This window comes from Tenrec ecaudatus, chromosome 2, assembly GCF_050624435.1.
Source record: "Tenrec ecaudatus isolate mTenEca1 chromosome 2, mTenEca1.hap1, whole genome shotgun sequence".
NCBI classification, from domain to species: domain Eukaryota; kingdom Metazoa; phylum Chordata; class Mammalia; order Afrosoricida; family Tenrecidae; genus Tenrec; species Tenrec ecaudatus.
The window spans coordinates 208,799,336-208,816,274 of record NC_134531.1 but is presented as its reverse complement, the minus strand read 5'-3'; the positions used below and the strand labels follow the sequence as shown (position 1 = coordinate 208,816,274).

Genomic DNA, 16,939 nt, shown 5'->3' with positions numbered 1-16,939 from the left:
CTACATTTAATATACTCATCCTCTTGGAATTGATTTACTCTTCTACTTGGGAATCTTGTATCTGTGTTCCAATGTTACAATTTGTGTTTCCACCCTTCTGCTATAAGCTGGGGACCTTCTCTGTTGGGAACTTCTAGAGTGGGGCTGAGAGCACTCTCCCCTTACAGTTGGTGACACCTATACAACATCGGAGTCTAGCAGCCTTTCGGTGGAGGTTTTTCAGCTACCTCATACTGTGTAATTGCTTGTGGAATCAGATTTTCTGTTTCTTTGTAGGTCCCTTTCAGCGACTGTAATTTTTTCTTGGAAATTATCCATTTCATCTAGCTTCTCCAATTGTGTTGTAGGTATTCATGTTTTAAAAATCCGAATCTCGAATCTGACGATCCTGTAGCCTTCCTCTTTTGCACACTGAGATCGATTATGTGTGTCTGTGATCTTCCTTCACTATTGCCAGAGGCTACTTTTTATTTATTTATTTTTCTTTCTTTCTTTTTTAACCATTTTATTGGGGGCTCGTACAACTCTTATCACAATCCATCCATCCATCCACCCACTGTGTCAAGCACATTTGTACATGTGTTGCCCTCATTATCCTCAAGACATTTGCTTTCTACTTGAGTCCTTGGTATGAGCTCACTTTCTCCTCCCCCCACGAACTCTTGATAATTTATAAATTATTATTATTTGTCATATCTTACACCATCCGACGTCTCCCTTCACCCACTTTTCTGTTGCCTGTCCCCGAGAGGTTATATGTAGATCCTTAGGGGGAACCGATTACAGAGGCTACTTTTATGATCTTTTCAAAGAACTGGGGTTTGGTTTTGTTGAATGGTCTTAATTTTGTTTGTTTTCCTTTTTCCCTTTATGGTCTTCCTTCCTCCTTTCCTCTTGCTCTCTTCTCTTTTGAGGTTTCTCCTGATTTGAATGATGTAGGAGACTTAGCTTCAATATTTCACCTTTTCTAAAAAAGGCATCTGAAACTGTCAACTTCTCTCTAAGTTCTGATAGCTTGAAATTGCTCAAGTTGTAGGACTCCTAATTTTTTCAGTTTATAAACTTGTACTTTTTAGCTGTTGCATAACTTTAAAAAATATTTTAAAATGTTTAAATCATTTTATTACCGTTGCCTTCTTGTTTTATTGCACTAGGTCAGTGTGATCTGCATCCTACTGATTCTTGAAATTGACCAAAAAGTTCTTGGTGACCTGAGCGCCTTCGTTTCTCCGCTGGCCTGCAGAAGCAGCCCCTCCCTGCTTTCTCTGCCAACGTGATTCTTCTCACACAGGCGCTGTGATGACTTTTCTGCTGGGAGAGGGACCAGTCACTCTCCCAAGGCCAGCCCGTCCACTTTCTTCTAGATCTCACACTTTGGGTCTTGCCCCCTTCTACCTTCTCAAGGACTTTGCCCCACACGCGGTGCCCCCTCCCCCTGCATTGCCAGGTTTCCTCCTCTCTTGATCCCATCAGCACCATGTGTCATAATCGTCCCATAGCTCCTCCCCCCATCATGGCCCCACTTCTCTGCACCATTAGAGGGAAGTTCCTAGAAAAAGTAGTTTTGCTCCAGTTTCCCCCCTCTCCCATTCTCCTTTTTCATAAGTTATTTAAATTGTGGTTAAGTATATACAACACAAAATTTGCCTTTCTACTGTACAATCCAATGACATCAATCATGTTCATGATTCAGTGCCACCATCACCCCTGCTGTTTCCAGACATTTATCACGCCAAACAGAAACTCTGCTCTCCGGACACGCCCCTCTACCCGCGAGCCCACGGCAACTCCCAAGCGAGGTCTCTGTGCATTGGTCCCTTCTAGACACTTCACGTAAAGGGGATCATTCATTGTTTGTCTTTGTGTGTCTGGCTTATTTCCCCAGGATGAGGTTTCCAAGGTTCACCCATGTTGTCATCTGTATCAGAGTTTCATTCGTCTTTATGGGGAAGGTCCATTCCCCGGGGCGTTTACTCGCCCATCTGGGTGCACTGTGTCCACTCTTTGGCTGTTGTGGACAATGCTGCCATGAGCATTGGTGTCTACGTAACCGAGTCCCTGATGCCCACTCTCTGGGCGCATGCCCAGGAATAGTCATTGAAGGACAAGGTCATTTTAGATGTGACGTTTTGAGGAGCTGTACCATTTGACATTTCCATCGGTGATGGACAACGCGCTTCTGTCCACGCATGCTCACCACGTGCCCCTTTTCCTTTCTCTGCTCCTAGCCTTCGTGGTGGGTGTGAAGGGGCAACTCATGATCACTTTGCTATATTAAGTGCTCAGCTACTAATAGAAACGTCGCAAGTTCAAGCCTGCTAGTTGCTCCTTCAGAGAAAGATCTGGTAGTCTGCCTTCATAAAGATTATTCTTGGAAACTCTTTGGGGGCAGTTCTATGGGGTCCTACACGGTCACTGTGGCTCAGAATCAACCTCCACGGCTGTGGGTTTTGTGTTTTTTTAAGACTAATGTTGCTAAGCATCTTGTGCTGTGCTGATTGGCCGTTGGTCTATATCTTCTTTGGAGAAATGTCTACTGTAGTCTCGTTTACAGTGTTTTTGGGCTGGGTTGTCTGTCTTATTGTTCTTGAGTTGTCCATGCTCTTTGCCTGTTTTGGATGTCCAACCTTTATCAGTTAAGTGCTTTTCAAATATTGTTACCATTCTGAAGGTTATCATCTTACTCTTAAAAATTAAGTCCTTTGACCCATAAAAATATTTCTGCTGCTACTGTCATTTACACTTTGGGTGTGAGAGTTAAGAACCAATTCCCCTAGGAGAGACTTCCACCTATGCTGGCCTCTAAGAGTTTGACAGTTTTGTTCTTAGTGGCAGGTCACTGATCCACTCTGAGTTCATTTCATAGATGAGGTTGGTCCAACTTCATTCTTCTTCAAGGGGAAATCCAGGTGCCCCAGCACCATGTTTAAACGGATTAGCCTTTCCCGATCAATTGGGCATGTCGGCTCTTGTCAAAAATCAATCAGACTTAGAGAGTTCTGGACTCTATTGTACGGGTTCCTATATAGTACCACCGTGTACTTTAATTATTGTACATTTTGAAAGTGGGACGTATGAGTCCTTCCAATTTGTTCTTTTCCAAGATAATCTTGGCTGTTCAGGGCCCTTTGAAGTTCCACGTGGAACTGAGGGATTGGCTTTTCCATGTCTACGTGAAGAGCTCTGGTGGGTGTCACTGACTTCTCCCACTGGTTGCTTTGTTTGACTGGGCTTGCGGGGCTGGCTTTGCTCTTCAACCACCCACCGGGAGCTGAGCTCCTTTGCGGCCGATCCCAGGGATGGGTGTGCCGGACTGCAAGTGCTCGCTGGAGATCATGGTGGGACCATGGAGCTGAGGCCATGAGGAAGGGTACCATGAGTGGGTGGGGTCACTAGGCTGGTGGGGAGGAGTGGTCAGCAGGAGACAGGAGGGGCTGGGAAGGGGGACCGAGAACAGACTGGTGCTTAGGATGGTCGTCTCAAAGGGGTTAGCATCACTGATGCGTTTTTAACCCTTGCCTTCACATGGGTGTTGGCTTCTCACAAGCTCTGTCCAGAAGGTGGTGCTTTGAAAAAGACCTGGTGATATGAAAGGGAGGTCGAGACCAACCCCAGCTTCATTGACAGAAATGCCTGGGCTCTCCTCTATCCATTAACAGGGTCAGTGGGGGTACAGACAAGAATGTGCTGATGCCCGGCCCTCCCACATGGCCTGTGAGCCCAGGGATCACTGTTGTGCCCCCAAGCCAGGTGGGGTCCCTCTGGGAATTAGGCCTCTGACCCCACCCAGCCTCTCACTAGACTTTCAGAGCGACATAACTCACAGTGCACCTGAGGTGTTTGTGGGAAGCTTCGTGGGAAGAGATGGCCATTGCCACCCCTCACAGAGATCCCTGCCTTTTCTACTAACCTGGTAGGCCCAGGGGCCTAGGCACTGAGATCAGGGTGGTGGCACAGGATGGCGACCAAGCACCGGTGGTCTTGTTTCATTGGGAGGCAGTTGCTGTGTTCTGAGAATTGGAGAACCTCCCACCCCACCACCTTCAGTCACAGTCCCAGAGCCCATTGTTCCTATTCCCCCATCCCCACCCCTGCCAGCCCTCCTGTTCGCCCCTCGGTGGAGGGGAGTTGACCCAACCTTCTTCCCGTAGGAACCCCATGGGCCGCACGGGGCTACGTGGGTGCGGGAGCCTCAGCTGCTTCGGGCCCAACCATGCGCTGCACCCGGTCATTACCCGGTGAGTCCCTGCCAGCCGCACCAGGTGCCACTCCTGCCTTAATCAGGCTCTCCTTGGGTGCAGAGAGGGTGCCCCTGTAGCAAGCACATATCTCAGCATGTATCTGTGGGCTGGGCCCATGGGTGGACAGAGACAAGCCTCGGCACATAGGTGGGAACGGCCTGGGAGAAAGGCTAGGCCAGACCTGTGACCTTTGTTAGTGTATCCTGCTGGGACCATGGCACAGGACGCGAGACCAAGGGCAAAATGACAGCAATAACCACCAGATTCAAGGAGAAAATTAGAACATTGTACGAGGTACACACACATTCACACCCACCAATGCACATACATTCTAAGCCAGTCACACTTCGACTGCACATTCACCTATGCAAGTACACACGTGCCCACATACGTATATCCACATCTGCATCCTTCTATGCACCTCTGCATGCACACCTCCATACGTGTGAACACACGTTCATACACACATATGTTGTTGCTGTTAAGTGTCATTGAGTTTGTTCTGACCCATAGCAACCTTCTATGCCCAACACTGCTCGGTCCTGAGCCAGCCTCACAATTGTCCCCTTGCTCGAGTCCATTGTAACACGGCATCCACTCAGCTCCCGGAGGGCCTTCCTCTTTCCCACCGTCCCTCTACCTTGGCCAACATAATGCCCTGCTCCAGAAACCGGTGTCCCCTGACCATATGTCCAAATGATGTAAGATGGAGTCTCGCCGTCTTTGCCTCTAAGGAGCACTCCGGCCTTGCTTCTTCCAACACAGACCTGTCTGCCCTTGCAGCAGAGCGCGGGGCTTGCAGTGTTCTTTTCCAGCGCCACCATTCAAGTGCAATGCAAACACACACGCATTTCATCTAGCGTCCATGCCCATGCATATCCACACATCTACACACACACACACACACACACACACACACACACACACACACACACACACACCATCCACCTCCACACACACCATCACTTCTTATTGCCACAGCCCATCCCTCCCAGGCCTCAGGCAGCCTCCTCTGCTGGGTGTAGACGCATGCCCATCCTTGAGGGATGGCCCAGCCAGGCTGCCCGAGGCTGTGGGCCCACTCCGGCATCCTGACAAAGTCATACAAGTATGTAGTGAGTTCCAGGGCATGTGCTCCTTGAAAGACTTGGTTTTTAAAATTCTCCAAAAGAAGCTGGGCCACCTTGCAGTCCACTGGTACCGTAGGGGAGTGGGCCCCGCTTTATTTCAGCCCATTCCAGGGTTGGGGTCCTGATACGAGAGAGCAGGGTTGAGCTAGTGGTGAGTGGCTGTTTAACGCGCAGGGGAGAGTGGGTGCAGGGGTGAGAGCGGGTGCAGGGGTGAGAGAGGGTGCAGGGGTGGGCAGGGGTGCCCCCCAGATCCCGTGGAGAAAGGGATGAGCCTTTCTGGCCTGCAGGTGGCAGCGGAGCCAGGATGGGACCATCTGCAGGAAGAGCATCAAGAAGGTGCTGGAGGTGCTGGTGGTGAAGCACGTGCTATGGGAGCACTGGGCGCTGCCAGGGGTGAGTCTCCGCCAGCTCGGGTGCTGGACAGCCCCGGTCAGCTTGCTCGGTCTCTCGTCCTCTCTCCAGCCTGCCAAGGGCCCCCTCCAGCCTGCCCTGCTCATAGTGGGGAGGCTGAGACACATGTGACCCCTCCTAGACTCTGAATCTCAGCCCATGCTGGGATGGCCCCCGGGGTTCCCTTCTCATTCTACATTTGCGAAGGCTGAGGAGGCCCTGCTGTTCTTGGACGAACAAGCCCCAGCTGAGCATGTGCTAGGGGGACCCTGGTGGTGCAGTGGTTAAGCTGCCAGCCGAGAGGAGGGAGGTCAGGTGCCATCAGCCCTGGTGGAGGATGCTGAGGCAGTCTGCTTCCTCAAAGGTGAGAGCCGTGGGAGCCTGCCAGGCGGTCTGCTCTGTCCTGGAGAGCTGCTGTGAGTGGGGTTGTTTAAAGCCCCTGCTGCACAACCAGCCCCTGTGTGGGCGGCTCCAGGCACACACCTTCCCTCCCTCCACTGATGGGACCTGGGCCGAGCCCTAGAGACAGGAGGGAGATGCTAGGCTGGGTGGGGAGGGCCTGGGAAGGCAGGCCAGAGTGGGGACTGCAGAGGCCTTGTGGAGATGACAGAATCAGGCTATGGACAGTTCTGGGCTGTTCTTGTTGGAAAACCCTAAATACAACCCACTGCCATCCAGGGGATCCCAACTCATAGTGACCCACACGGAGTTGCCAAGATGAAATTTGTTGGGAGCAGACAGTTCCAGGAGCAGCTTGGGGCTCTTTGTTCCTGTGGGAAATGACTCCAAACTGCAGGTTCTCTGAGCCCAGGTCAGCTCCTGAAGAGTCAAGACAGGCTCTCGGAGGTCTTGGGGCCCAGGCAGCCCAGAACTCCGCAGCCCCGCCCCCCCACACACACCAAAGCTGGAACACAACCCTGCTGACTGGTGTCTCCATTGAGCCTGTTCCGAGAAGTGGGGCCTCACCACAGTCCTGCAGGAACCAGGTGGTCACGTGTCAGCAGGCCTCCAGATGGGCTGAGACACATCAGCAGGGTGGGCACGGGCGAGAGGAGATTCAGGTGAGGTCCAGGTGCTGTTCACCTGCCCCTTCTACCTCGAGTAGTACCTGGTCAGATGCTACCATCCCAGCCAAGGAGGCAGCCCAAGGGGCGCCCTCCTCCAGTGCTTCCCTCTTGCACTAGGCCACATGGGCATGCCCTCTCCTGCTCCTGGATTCAGACATGTCTGCCAGCCTCAGTCCGGCTCCTGTCCCTTCTGGATCAGGCAACAGGCTCTCCCCAACACACATGGCCAGGCCTCCTGCGAATGCACACTGCGGGGAGAGGCTGGGGGAGGCCCAGAGCACAAGTCTCAGGAGGCCCAGGCAGCCTGAGCTGTGACAGGACTGCAGGGCCCTCGAGAAACTCAGGAGCTCAGCAGGGGCTCAGAAGGACACGAGGGCCCTGGGGATGTGCGGCGAAGGGCCCAGCAGGCACGGAGGGTGAGAGTGGAAGCTGGCAGTCTACCAGGTGGAGGTGGGTTGGGGAGGAAGCATCCAAGAGTAGGCCCTTGCAGGGGGCCTGCTTCACTGTCCCTGCACACCCTCCCTGGCCTCCTGCTGTCAGGTCACGGCGGGGTCTTTCAGTGCCGACCTGGATACAGTCACGTGGTCTGAGCAATCTGCTTTGGGTGCTTGGAGGTAGTGCGGTGGAGGCGGTCCTAAGGCCATGGCAGCAGGTTGGGGTGGGTGTGGGCTAGGACAGGTGCACTGGGGCAGGGCTGAGCCCAGCTGACTTGCCTCTGTCCCTCTGCTCAGGGCTCCAGGGAACCAGGAGAGACGCTGCCCCGGAAGCTGAAACGGATCCTGCGGCCGGAGTTCTGGCCTTCCTTTGAAAGCCTGCTGAAGCAGGGTGGGGAGGTAGGGTACTCCTGTTCTCTGCTCTTGGCTCCTGACCCACACTCTGCATCCTGGGACTCCCTAGGGCTGGAAAGAACAGGGACCAGGGTGCTAGGTTTGGTGGTTTGTCCTCCCTCTCCATTGGTCGGACATTCCTGGTTTCAGCTGCTCTGGGATGGACCCTGAGACCCCGTGGGGGTGAGAATCCTGCATGTTCCAGCCCACCCTGGGGGGCGGGGTATAGTGCAGACAGCCCTTCCTCCAGCTCCCACTCTCGCTCAGCACACTGACTCAGCTTCTGCATGACAAGGTCCCGATGGGGTCTGCAGCTGGTCCACCTTCCTCTCCTCTGGGCTGGAAGGGGCTGCACAGCTTGGGCCCTGGGACAGCCAGGTGTTCTCGATGCACCTGAACTTCTACGAAGGCCTTTTTCTGGTTCTTGTTGTTGTTGTCTTTTCTTTAAATGCTATGAATTTTCTTATGAAGAGAGTCAGAGAGCTATTCAACAACACTGACGCAAACTTTTACAGTAAAATTCCAGCAAGGACACATCACTCCTCTAGTTCCTGAATGCTTCCTCCCCACACTACCATGACCCAGTTCTACCTTACAGATCTGGCTACACTGGAGAACACACATTGGTACAGATCAGATCTCTCCTGCACCATCAGGAACAGTAGTGGGAGTAGCGATATCACGAGGGTAGGAACATGGTAGCTGGTGGATGTAGGGGGGGCTAAGGAAGGGGGGGACCCATCACAAGGTTGGGTATGTAACCCACCCCCCAGAGGGATGAATAACAGAAATGTGGGTGAACGGATACAATGGACAGTATAAGATACAAAATAATAACGATAGTATATAATTGATCAAGGATTCATGAGGGTGGGAGGGCGGGGGATGGAGGAGGGGGAAAAAAGGAGCTGATACCTAGGGCTCAAGTAGAAAGAAAATGTTTTGGAAGTGTTGATGGCAACATATGTACAAGAGTGCGTGATACAAATGAATGATGGATTGTTATAAGATTTGTAAGAGCTCCTCCCAATAAGATGATTAATAATAATTTTTTTAATCCAGCAAGATACTCTAGCCAGGTTTAAACAAAAGGAGAGCTTCAGAATTAGCCTCGGAAGTTAGTAATATGCTTTGGGTGGGCCTGGTCATTTAAAACCTGAACACACAGACACAGATGCACACACACAACCAAGATACTGCCACTTCATGAAGCCAGCCAACAGGAACCCCACCACCAAACAAGCACATCTGGAGCGAGGCCTTCAACCCAGCCCCTCCAGTGGCCGTAGCCCCAAGCGCTGTGGGAGGAAGGGTGCTAAAGAGACCGGAATGCTGCCACTTCCTGGTAGTGGACGGACCGGTTCTGTCTGGAGGGTTGTCAGGGACTCGTCCACGGCAGACCATCGAGGCTCTCTTCCTGGTCCGTTTGTCTGTCCTGAAGCTCTGCTGAGCCTTCTCAGCGTCAGAGTAACACGCACACCTCTGGGGGGGCCACACAGGCTGGGCAGCGCGCCCAGGCCTCCTGCACGGGAGGGAGTGCTCTGTGACCGTGCCACCGCCGCCCCTGTGGCTGCCTCGTACCACAGCCACGGTCTGTCCTCCCGTCGCCTCGCTCGCTAAATCTATGAACCCAGGATGTTGTAGTTGGTGGCCTCGGGGGACAGAGTAGAATGGTCCCACAGGGTATTCTCTCAGAGCTACCGATGGGCAAACTGTGAAGTGTGCCCAGCCGGGAACACCCTGCACTGCTCCGCGGAGCTCTCCCCACCATAGGCCTGCACACACTCTTCACCAACACGGATGGCCCTGTGCACATTGACCCGTCACGTGCTTTCTCGTCCAACTTCAGGAGGGTCTGCATGGACAACTAGATGGCGTTTGGAGCACGGCTGTGCCACGATTCAACCTCCTACCATCCTTTGGTGGACATTTCAGTGGTCGAATATCAGGCAAAGGGGTGGCCTTGCTGATATTTGACACGTTTGATCTACAGACCCAGTAATTGTGTGTAGTTTAGGTTGGGCGGTCTCTTGGGGACACCTCCGTCACTCTGGTACCACTCAGAGGGCCCTGGGGGTACTTTAAGGACAGCCATGTGAGGGCTTAGTCTCCCAGGGCCTCAGGCACCAGCGGAAGCTGGGATGGGAGTCCTTGCGCCATGAAGCCCACAAGAGGCTCCGAGGGGCAGCCTGGGCAGGCTGGGCCTGGCGATGAAACAGGCATGGAGCTGGGCTGGGCGTGGGGCTGCGTCCTGGGAGCGGGATGCTGTGGGGGAACCTCTGGCTCCTTGTAGTGGGGCCGCGTGGGTTTGGGGAGGACTGCCTCATGCCTGGTCCACTTTCCAGGTGTACAAGGGTTACGTGGATGACCCAAGGAACACAGACAATGCCTGGATTGAGACGGTGGCCATCAGCATCCACTTCTGGGACCAGAATGATGTGGAGCTAAAGAGGCTGAACTCTGTAAGGGGCTGAGGATGGGGACCCGGGGGGTGGGGGCCATGGGACATGGGGTCCTAGCTTGCTCCTCAGATGCCTTGGGGCTGCCAGGGGTGGGGTCTGGTTGGGCCAGGACCAGTGGGCAGGAGAGGGTGGCTACAGGAGGTCAGAGTCCTGCTGGAGGAGGGAGGCCAGGGAGTGGCCGGCAAGTCGCAGGAGGTGGCTGGAGCTGCGCCAGGGTTGGGAGATAGGCTCCTCTGCAGTTCTACGATCCCAGGTCCTTCTGGGATGGTCTCAGGGGTCATGTCTGAGGGCGTTGTCAAGGCCTCTCCCCTCTTGGTCTGTAAGCATCTTTAAGGAGCTAGTTGTCCCAATTTTCCATACTCCTGACCTAACCCAGAGCTGGCATGGAAAAGGCCCAGGACAAAACCCACACTCTGTGGGCAGGGCCAAGCCGCGCACCCAGAAGGACAGCCGCAGCTGCCTCTCTGTCCTCCTGTGAGGGTGCTCAGCTCCCCCTGCAGGTGTTGGCTGATTGACACCTGCCATAACTGTCCTCATTCTTGTCTCCAAGAACAAACCGCATTCACTCGTGTGTAAGCCGAGTTTTTTCAGCACACTTTTAATGCCGTTTTTGTGGTACAATTAGGTGCCTTGGCTGATATTCTGGTTGGCTTATACTCGAGTATGTACGGTAAGTTCCAAAATTTATTAGGTCACTGCCCTCTTTTCAGAAAAGAAAACAATTCCTTAGCACCCCACTCCCCAGCCATTGAAAATGTATGTATCATATAGCCTATAATCCAAGAGGAAGTGCAGGTACCTGCTTTTCCAAAGAGCCCTGGTGTCAGAGTGGTTATGTGTTAGGCTGAGATCTACAGGGTCAGCAGTTTGAAACCACCAGCTGCTCCGAGGGAGAAAGAGACAGGGTTTTCTACAAGTGTAAAGAGTTACAGTCTGGGAAACTCACAGGGGGCAGTTCGGCCGATGTGAATCAGCATCAATGCCAGGGCAGGGCCCTCTCCCAGGAGCTGGTCTTGCCCACTTTGGGAAACACTACTCTGGAAGAACACAATGAGCCTTCCCTAGCCCTGGTGGTGCAGGGGTGACAAGTTGGGCTGTGATTTGCAAGGTCAGCAGTTCAAATCTACCAGCCACTTCTTGGGAAGAAGAGACAGGCGTTTCTATTCCTGTGAACAGAGCAGTGGCTCTCAACCTTCCTAATGCTACGACCCTTTAATGCAATTCCTCATGTTGCGGTGACCCCCCCCCCAACCATAAATTTTCATAACTGTAATTTTGCCACTGTTATCAATAGGGTGACCCCTGTGAAAGGGTCATTCGACCCTCAAAGGGGTTGCGACCCACAGGTTGCAGTTCTTCCCTGTCCTATCGGGTTGCTTTGAGTGACCATTGGCTCGATGGCCGTGCCTTTGTTTTTTTTGTTTGGGGGTGGTGGGCACAGGATGGCACTGTGGGTGGGCAGTGGGTCAGACTCACTTGTCTTTCCAGCACCTTCATGCCTGCGACCCTGAGGTGTCCTTCCGCTGGCAGGTGGTGGACAGATGCATCCCGCTCTACGCCAACAACAAGACCATCCTCCAGAAGGTGGCTGCTCTCTTTGGAGCTAATTACTGACCGAGACCATGGCAGCGGCCGTTGGCAGGGAGGCCAGCCCAGTGATGGTCCGTGGGCTCTCTGCTGTCTGGATGCCGGGCCCACCCCTTGATCTCCGCCCTGAGTGGATGGCTCCTGGGGCTGGTGGACAGCTTGTGAACTGAGGAGGGCCCAACTGCAAGGGAACAACAACAGTCCCCAGAGTTGAGGGGCACCAGAGCCCAGGCAGCCAGTTTGGTGCTGGGCCTGGAGCCAATTCATGTCCTGGTCACATCATCTCCAGCAGCTCCTCCACCAAGGCCCAGGCTGGGTTTCTTCCTCTGCCACCTGACCTTGGAGGGTTGGAGGCAGGGCCAAACCCAGCCTGTTACAAAGTCTGCCCCAGAGTCTCTACCGTGTCCCTCTACCTGCGGCACCTGTGCTCTGGGCGGTGCTGACACAGCCGAGTGACAACCTTGATGCCGCAGGCCCTTCCGCCCTGTTACCTCCCACAGGGCCACATGTCAGCATAACCGCCAGGTGCCACCAGGACGCAGAGTGTCCAAGGGATCCAACATTAAATTTGCTCTCTCCTGCCAGCCTGCACTTCCCAAAGGTCCTGATTACTGACGCCTGTGACAGGGAGGGCCTTAGAGCATAGGGCTGGGGCCCAAGGGCTGCTGTCTCTGGGTCCCCAAACTTCTCTCTCATCAAAGGTTGAGTTTCTGTGGCCGGTGGGTGCCTCCCCCCGGGCAGTCCCTGTGGACACACTGTGATATAACTCATGATTTCTGCTCTGCTGTTCCCTCTGCCTCAGTTTCCCCAACCTGACATCCAGCATCACCCATGGCCCACCGACAGGGTCTTGGACATCCTCATGCCCCCCTTCCCCAGCTCCCTGACTCAGAGAGGCTGACACTTCCCCTGTAGGTGCTAAGGTCTCTAAACTGAACTACAGCTGTGTCTGCCCACCACCAGCTGCCCAGATACTCCACTGGTCACTTAGCTTCCCTCCCCTCCTCTCCCCCTCACCACCCTTTTGAACAAGAGCTGAAAGGAGATGGTTCTGACTCAGGGGTCTAGGAGTGGTCTGGGGCTGGCACCTCTTGGAAGCACCCTGTAGCACCCTGGGAAACCCTGGGGCAGTGGTTTGATGGCTCTCACACTGCTCAATGAGGACCCATCCAAGCTGGTGTGGGCCAGGAGGCACCTGCAACCTCAAGCCCTGGGTTACATTCAGAGTCACATGGAATTGGGGCGAGGGGTGGGGGCCATGCGTTTCAGATTACCCTCTGGGCTGAGCCCTTGCCTCTAGGCCCCGGTCTCCAGAATCCCACAGGCTCTCTGGAAAGGTCTGCTGGAGAAGGCACTGATGAGAGGCTGGGGCTGTGCTAGGGAAGTCAGGGAGGCCACTTGGCTCACACCCAAGGAAGAAGCTCTTTCTCCAGTCAGGGCTCCTGAAAGCTGGATCCGGGCCCTGGGGTGGGACCCTGGGGTGGGGTGGTAGGTCAGGATGTTGTGTCTGAACACAGGGTCAGGGTGGCAGGTCAGCTAACGAGTTGGGCCAGAGACCTGTATCAGGTATGTCAGATGGGTGTGCCAGTTCAGGCTTCTGGGCCAGAGGGTGGATCTAGGTGCTGGGTCAGGGCACCAGCTCGTAGGGGACTGTATCCAGGTACTGTGTTGGAACATTGAGTTGGGGCAGAGCTCCAGGTTGGGGTGACAGCTCAGAGCACCAGGTGGTGGGCTGGGCCTGCTCTGGAGCATCCTAGATGGGCCCAGGACTGAACCTGTCTGAGGGTTGCTTGTTCTGGTCTCAGTTCCAGATAGCATGGTCACCACCCTGTAGATAAGGGAACTGGGGCTAAGCGACAGCTTAGGCCCCTTGGCAGGAATGTGGGAGGGCCGGGATCTGAGAAGGCTCCTGACCACTGTGCTGTGCTGTGGGTGCTGTGGCAGCCTGGGGACTTGGGCATAGGAAATAAATGATCTGCTGCTTGTTTTTTGAGACAGCCAGGTAGGGTGCCTCTGCTCATGGATTCCTTCAGTATCACCTGGCCGCTCAGCACTGTCTAGCTATGGGTTAAAGTTTGTGGGGCACAATGATGAGTACCCACTCCCTGCCCCTGAAGGCCTCAGAATCTGGGTAGCGATGAGTGACCAGCTGAGAACCTCCACCAGGATCAGCAGTAGAAGAGGAGAGGGAGTATCTTAGCAGGGGAATCCGGGGAGACTTCTTGGATGAGGGGGCACAGAAGCTGGGCCTCGAAGGGCAGAATGTAGAGGAAGTGGGGACTGTTCCAGGCTTTCCCTGTGTCCTCACCTTGTTACCCAGTACCTAGAACAACAGCTGTTATAGAAAAGCTTCTCCCTGCAAGAAGACCATATCAGAACGATAGGAGAACACTGCCGCCATGAAGTTCAATGACAACTACAACACAATTCTAGCTCTCCCGCCATAGAATTCCCCAATAACAAAGGTTGAGGGACAATCTTTAAAACCAGCATAATTAAACACAACAACAAAACAAGTTCCCTGCCAAGAAAGAAAAAAACAAATAGACTCTGGGCTTCCCCGGAGGAGAGAAAAAGACATCTCTGAAGTTACTTGGTTTGTTTCTGGCGTCCTATACCCAACCAAACTAGCACCCAGTGGCAGCGCTCAGTAAAGCATTTTAGGAACACAACGCAGGACATGTGCTACCTGTAAGTCTTCTTTGAAGAAATGTTTCCAAACAAAACATAGATAGACATGTATACAAATTCTAAAAACCACTTTTCTGTGGTCAGCAAGGACACCATTAACATGCTTGCTGCTTCTCACAGAATTGTTGAGGCTCTCTGTAGAGCAGGGACTCCGACACACCAGCAATCGTGACTAGGGTGCAGGACCAGGCACGTTTCCTCGGTGAGTCAGAGTCCACTCAATGGTCATGAATGACAATGCCATGAAACAAATCTTAATATCATCCTAGAGTTTAAGCACCTGGGGGACTTCTGAAGGCAGAGCTTCAGGAAATTCCCACCTTGCTTGGGAAGAAGAATCAGGTGCCAGTCAGCCATAGAGGCTGAGCACCCAGGTGGGCACACAGTATGGGCAGTGAAGCTGCAGGCTGACAACTAGAAGGGAAGGCACAGAGGAAAATCTTGAAACTGTAGACGAAGAAAGTGGAGCAACAAAACCAAAGGGGAAATGTCAAGCAAGAATGTCTAATGGGAGAGGCAAAGATACACATCGTCAAACTAGACCGGCAATTCCCTCCTGTCAGTCGTCATCCGGTTAGCTCAGGCTCACGGCAAGCTCGTGGTAGGACAGAGTGAAGTGTTGCCTGATCCTGCACCCTCCCTGTTTGAGTCCGTGGTGGGGGCTGGGGTGTCACTCCATGCCGCGGAGGGTGCCTCCGAGAGTGTCCTCATTCCAGCCGAGCCTCTACTTTACCAAACGCCATGTCTTGGTCTAGCCATTGGTCTTTGCTGGTGACATGTCCAAGGGCTCCCCATCCTTTCTTCTAAGGAGCACATGGACGGTATTTCTTCTTAAATGAAGTTGTTTGTCTCTCTGGAAGTTCACAGTATAATACAAGGGTAAGTCAAAAATACTGCTGTTAAAAATACTGCTCCTGGTTTCCAGTTCTCTCTCTCTCTCTCTCTGTCTTTCTCGTGTGCGCGCGCGCGCACACACACACACACACACACAGGTTTATTTCAAAGAAAATATGTTTAAACACATCTCTAGAGAAGTGGATGACGGCAGGCACATTCTCTCCATAACACACTGTCTTGATCTCATGGGGTGCCTTCCAAAATATGGCCAATGGAAAGAGTGGCTTCTAAGGGGATCCACGGGGCCAGTTCAATGCAGAGCAGAGAGGTCAGCTCAGAAAGTTACGGAGACCGTCCTGAGACTCACACGGGGTTCATCTTGATAGATTTTCTCCAGGACATGGAATGACCACAGGGGCTTGCTATTGTTAAGTTTTAAGAAAATTGAGACCAGCATTTGTGAGAAACAGGCCAGGAAGGTTGCACCAAGTGAGATGCTTCCTCCTCATCACAACAAGGCATTTCTGGGGAAGGGTCAGGGAGATTTGAAACCCCTGCTTCACAAGTGTATTGGCCCAGAGGGAGGCCGTGTCCAGAAACAAGAGCTACACACCGTGGAGTCAGGGTAGCCAGCCCCTAACAACTCATCATGGGTCTAGTAGGCGCAACTGTACAGCTGTAATATATAAAGATTATAGCAAAGTTATAGAGAGTAAGAGAAATAGGAGATGGAATACAATGAAGTAGTCAGGCACATTTCATAGTAGCATGCTCACCTCAGCCCTGCTTGGTGGTCCACAGGGGAATGCAGAAGGTGGGAAGGGCAGGACAGAGAGTGGGGAAGGAGGGGAGCCCGGAGGCGAGGGTACTGGAGGAGAGGGGACCGGGGACCAGAGGAGAGAGAATTATTTCTAACCAAGACTTATATATCTTTGGGGCATGCAAGCCCCCAATTACAGGTAAAGACATACGCCACAGGAAGGGGTTGTACTGTAGGTAATACAGTAATGGGAGGGGGATGATCTAGGGGTATACACACTATAGGAAGAGGAGGGATACATGTGTGACAAGACAGGCAGATCCTGGATTCAGGAAGGCGGCCTAACTTTGGCTGCCACTGAGCAGGTTTGACCTGCTCTAAGCTCTCCAGGGAAATAATCACTATCCTATCAATAGGATGTGAGCCCCACCTGCAGTGGACCAGACAGGAGTCTGATTGCTCTGGATGGCTGAATCATTTACCATTATTTGCAAGCAGTGTGCTAGTTCTGACATGTATTTGGGGGAGATGGGCTGGGGAACAGCCTTTTTATGTCCCACACCTTCGTCTTTTTATCTCATCGAGGTTCCTAGGATTCTGTAGCGATCCCTTTAGAGTCACCCTTGGAAGCCCCCAGAGTTCATTGCCAGCACCACAGTTCAGGTGCATCGATTCATCCTCTGTCTTCTGGTTTGCATTGAACAACTGCCATACGCATTAACAAGATGGAAAAGATCACAGTGCGGACACGGTGCACCTCACACATCCAAGTGACCCCTTTGCTTCCTGAAAGCTGTAAAGGCACCTTTTGCAGCTAATTTGCCTCAGGTAGCCTGTCGTTACAACCATATACACAGAGATCCTCATATTGATATATACAAATAACAACAGATCTCGACCATTTTCCATATACAAAGGACTCGCCCAAAGCAAACATAACACATGCA

General features: G+C 52.9%; 1 protein-coding gene and 1 non-coding gene across 4 annotated transcripts in view; both read left to right on the top strand.

Annotated features, from left to right (window-relative positions):
• TRPM2 (transient receptor potential cation channel subfamily M member 2) overlaps nucleotides 1–11,731 on the top strand; it is an 88,789-nt gene extending 77,058 nt beyond the window's left edge. For all 3 annotated transcript variants that reach the window (XM_075543342.1, XM_075543341.1, XM_075543340.1), the window contains 5 exons: nucleotides 4,152–4,238; nucleotides 5,659–5,764; nucleotides 7,560–7,661; nucleotides 10,001–10,117; nucleotides 11,606–11,731. In XM_075543342.1, coding sequence (XP_075399457.1) covers nucleotides 4,152–4,238; nucleotides 5,659–5,764; nucleotides 7,560–7,661; nucleotides 10,001–10,117; nucleotides 11,606–11,731 — 538 coding nt within the window. The remainder of the gene's footprint in view (nucleotides 1–4,151; nucleotides 4,239–5,658; nucleotides 5,765–7,559; nucleotides 7,662–10,000; nucleotides 10,118–11,605) is intronic.
• Nucleotides 7,531–7,603, top strand: LOC142442104 (Z6 small nucleolar RNA). Its single transcript, XR_012783352.1, has one exon. It is a non-coding gene; the product is annotated as a Z6 small nucleolar RNA (small nucleolar RNA).
• Nucleotides 11,732–16,939: the final 5,208 nt, after the last annotated feature.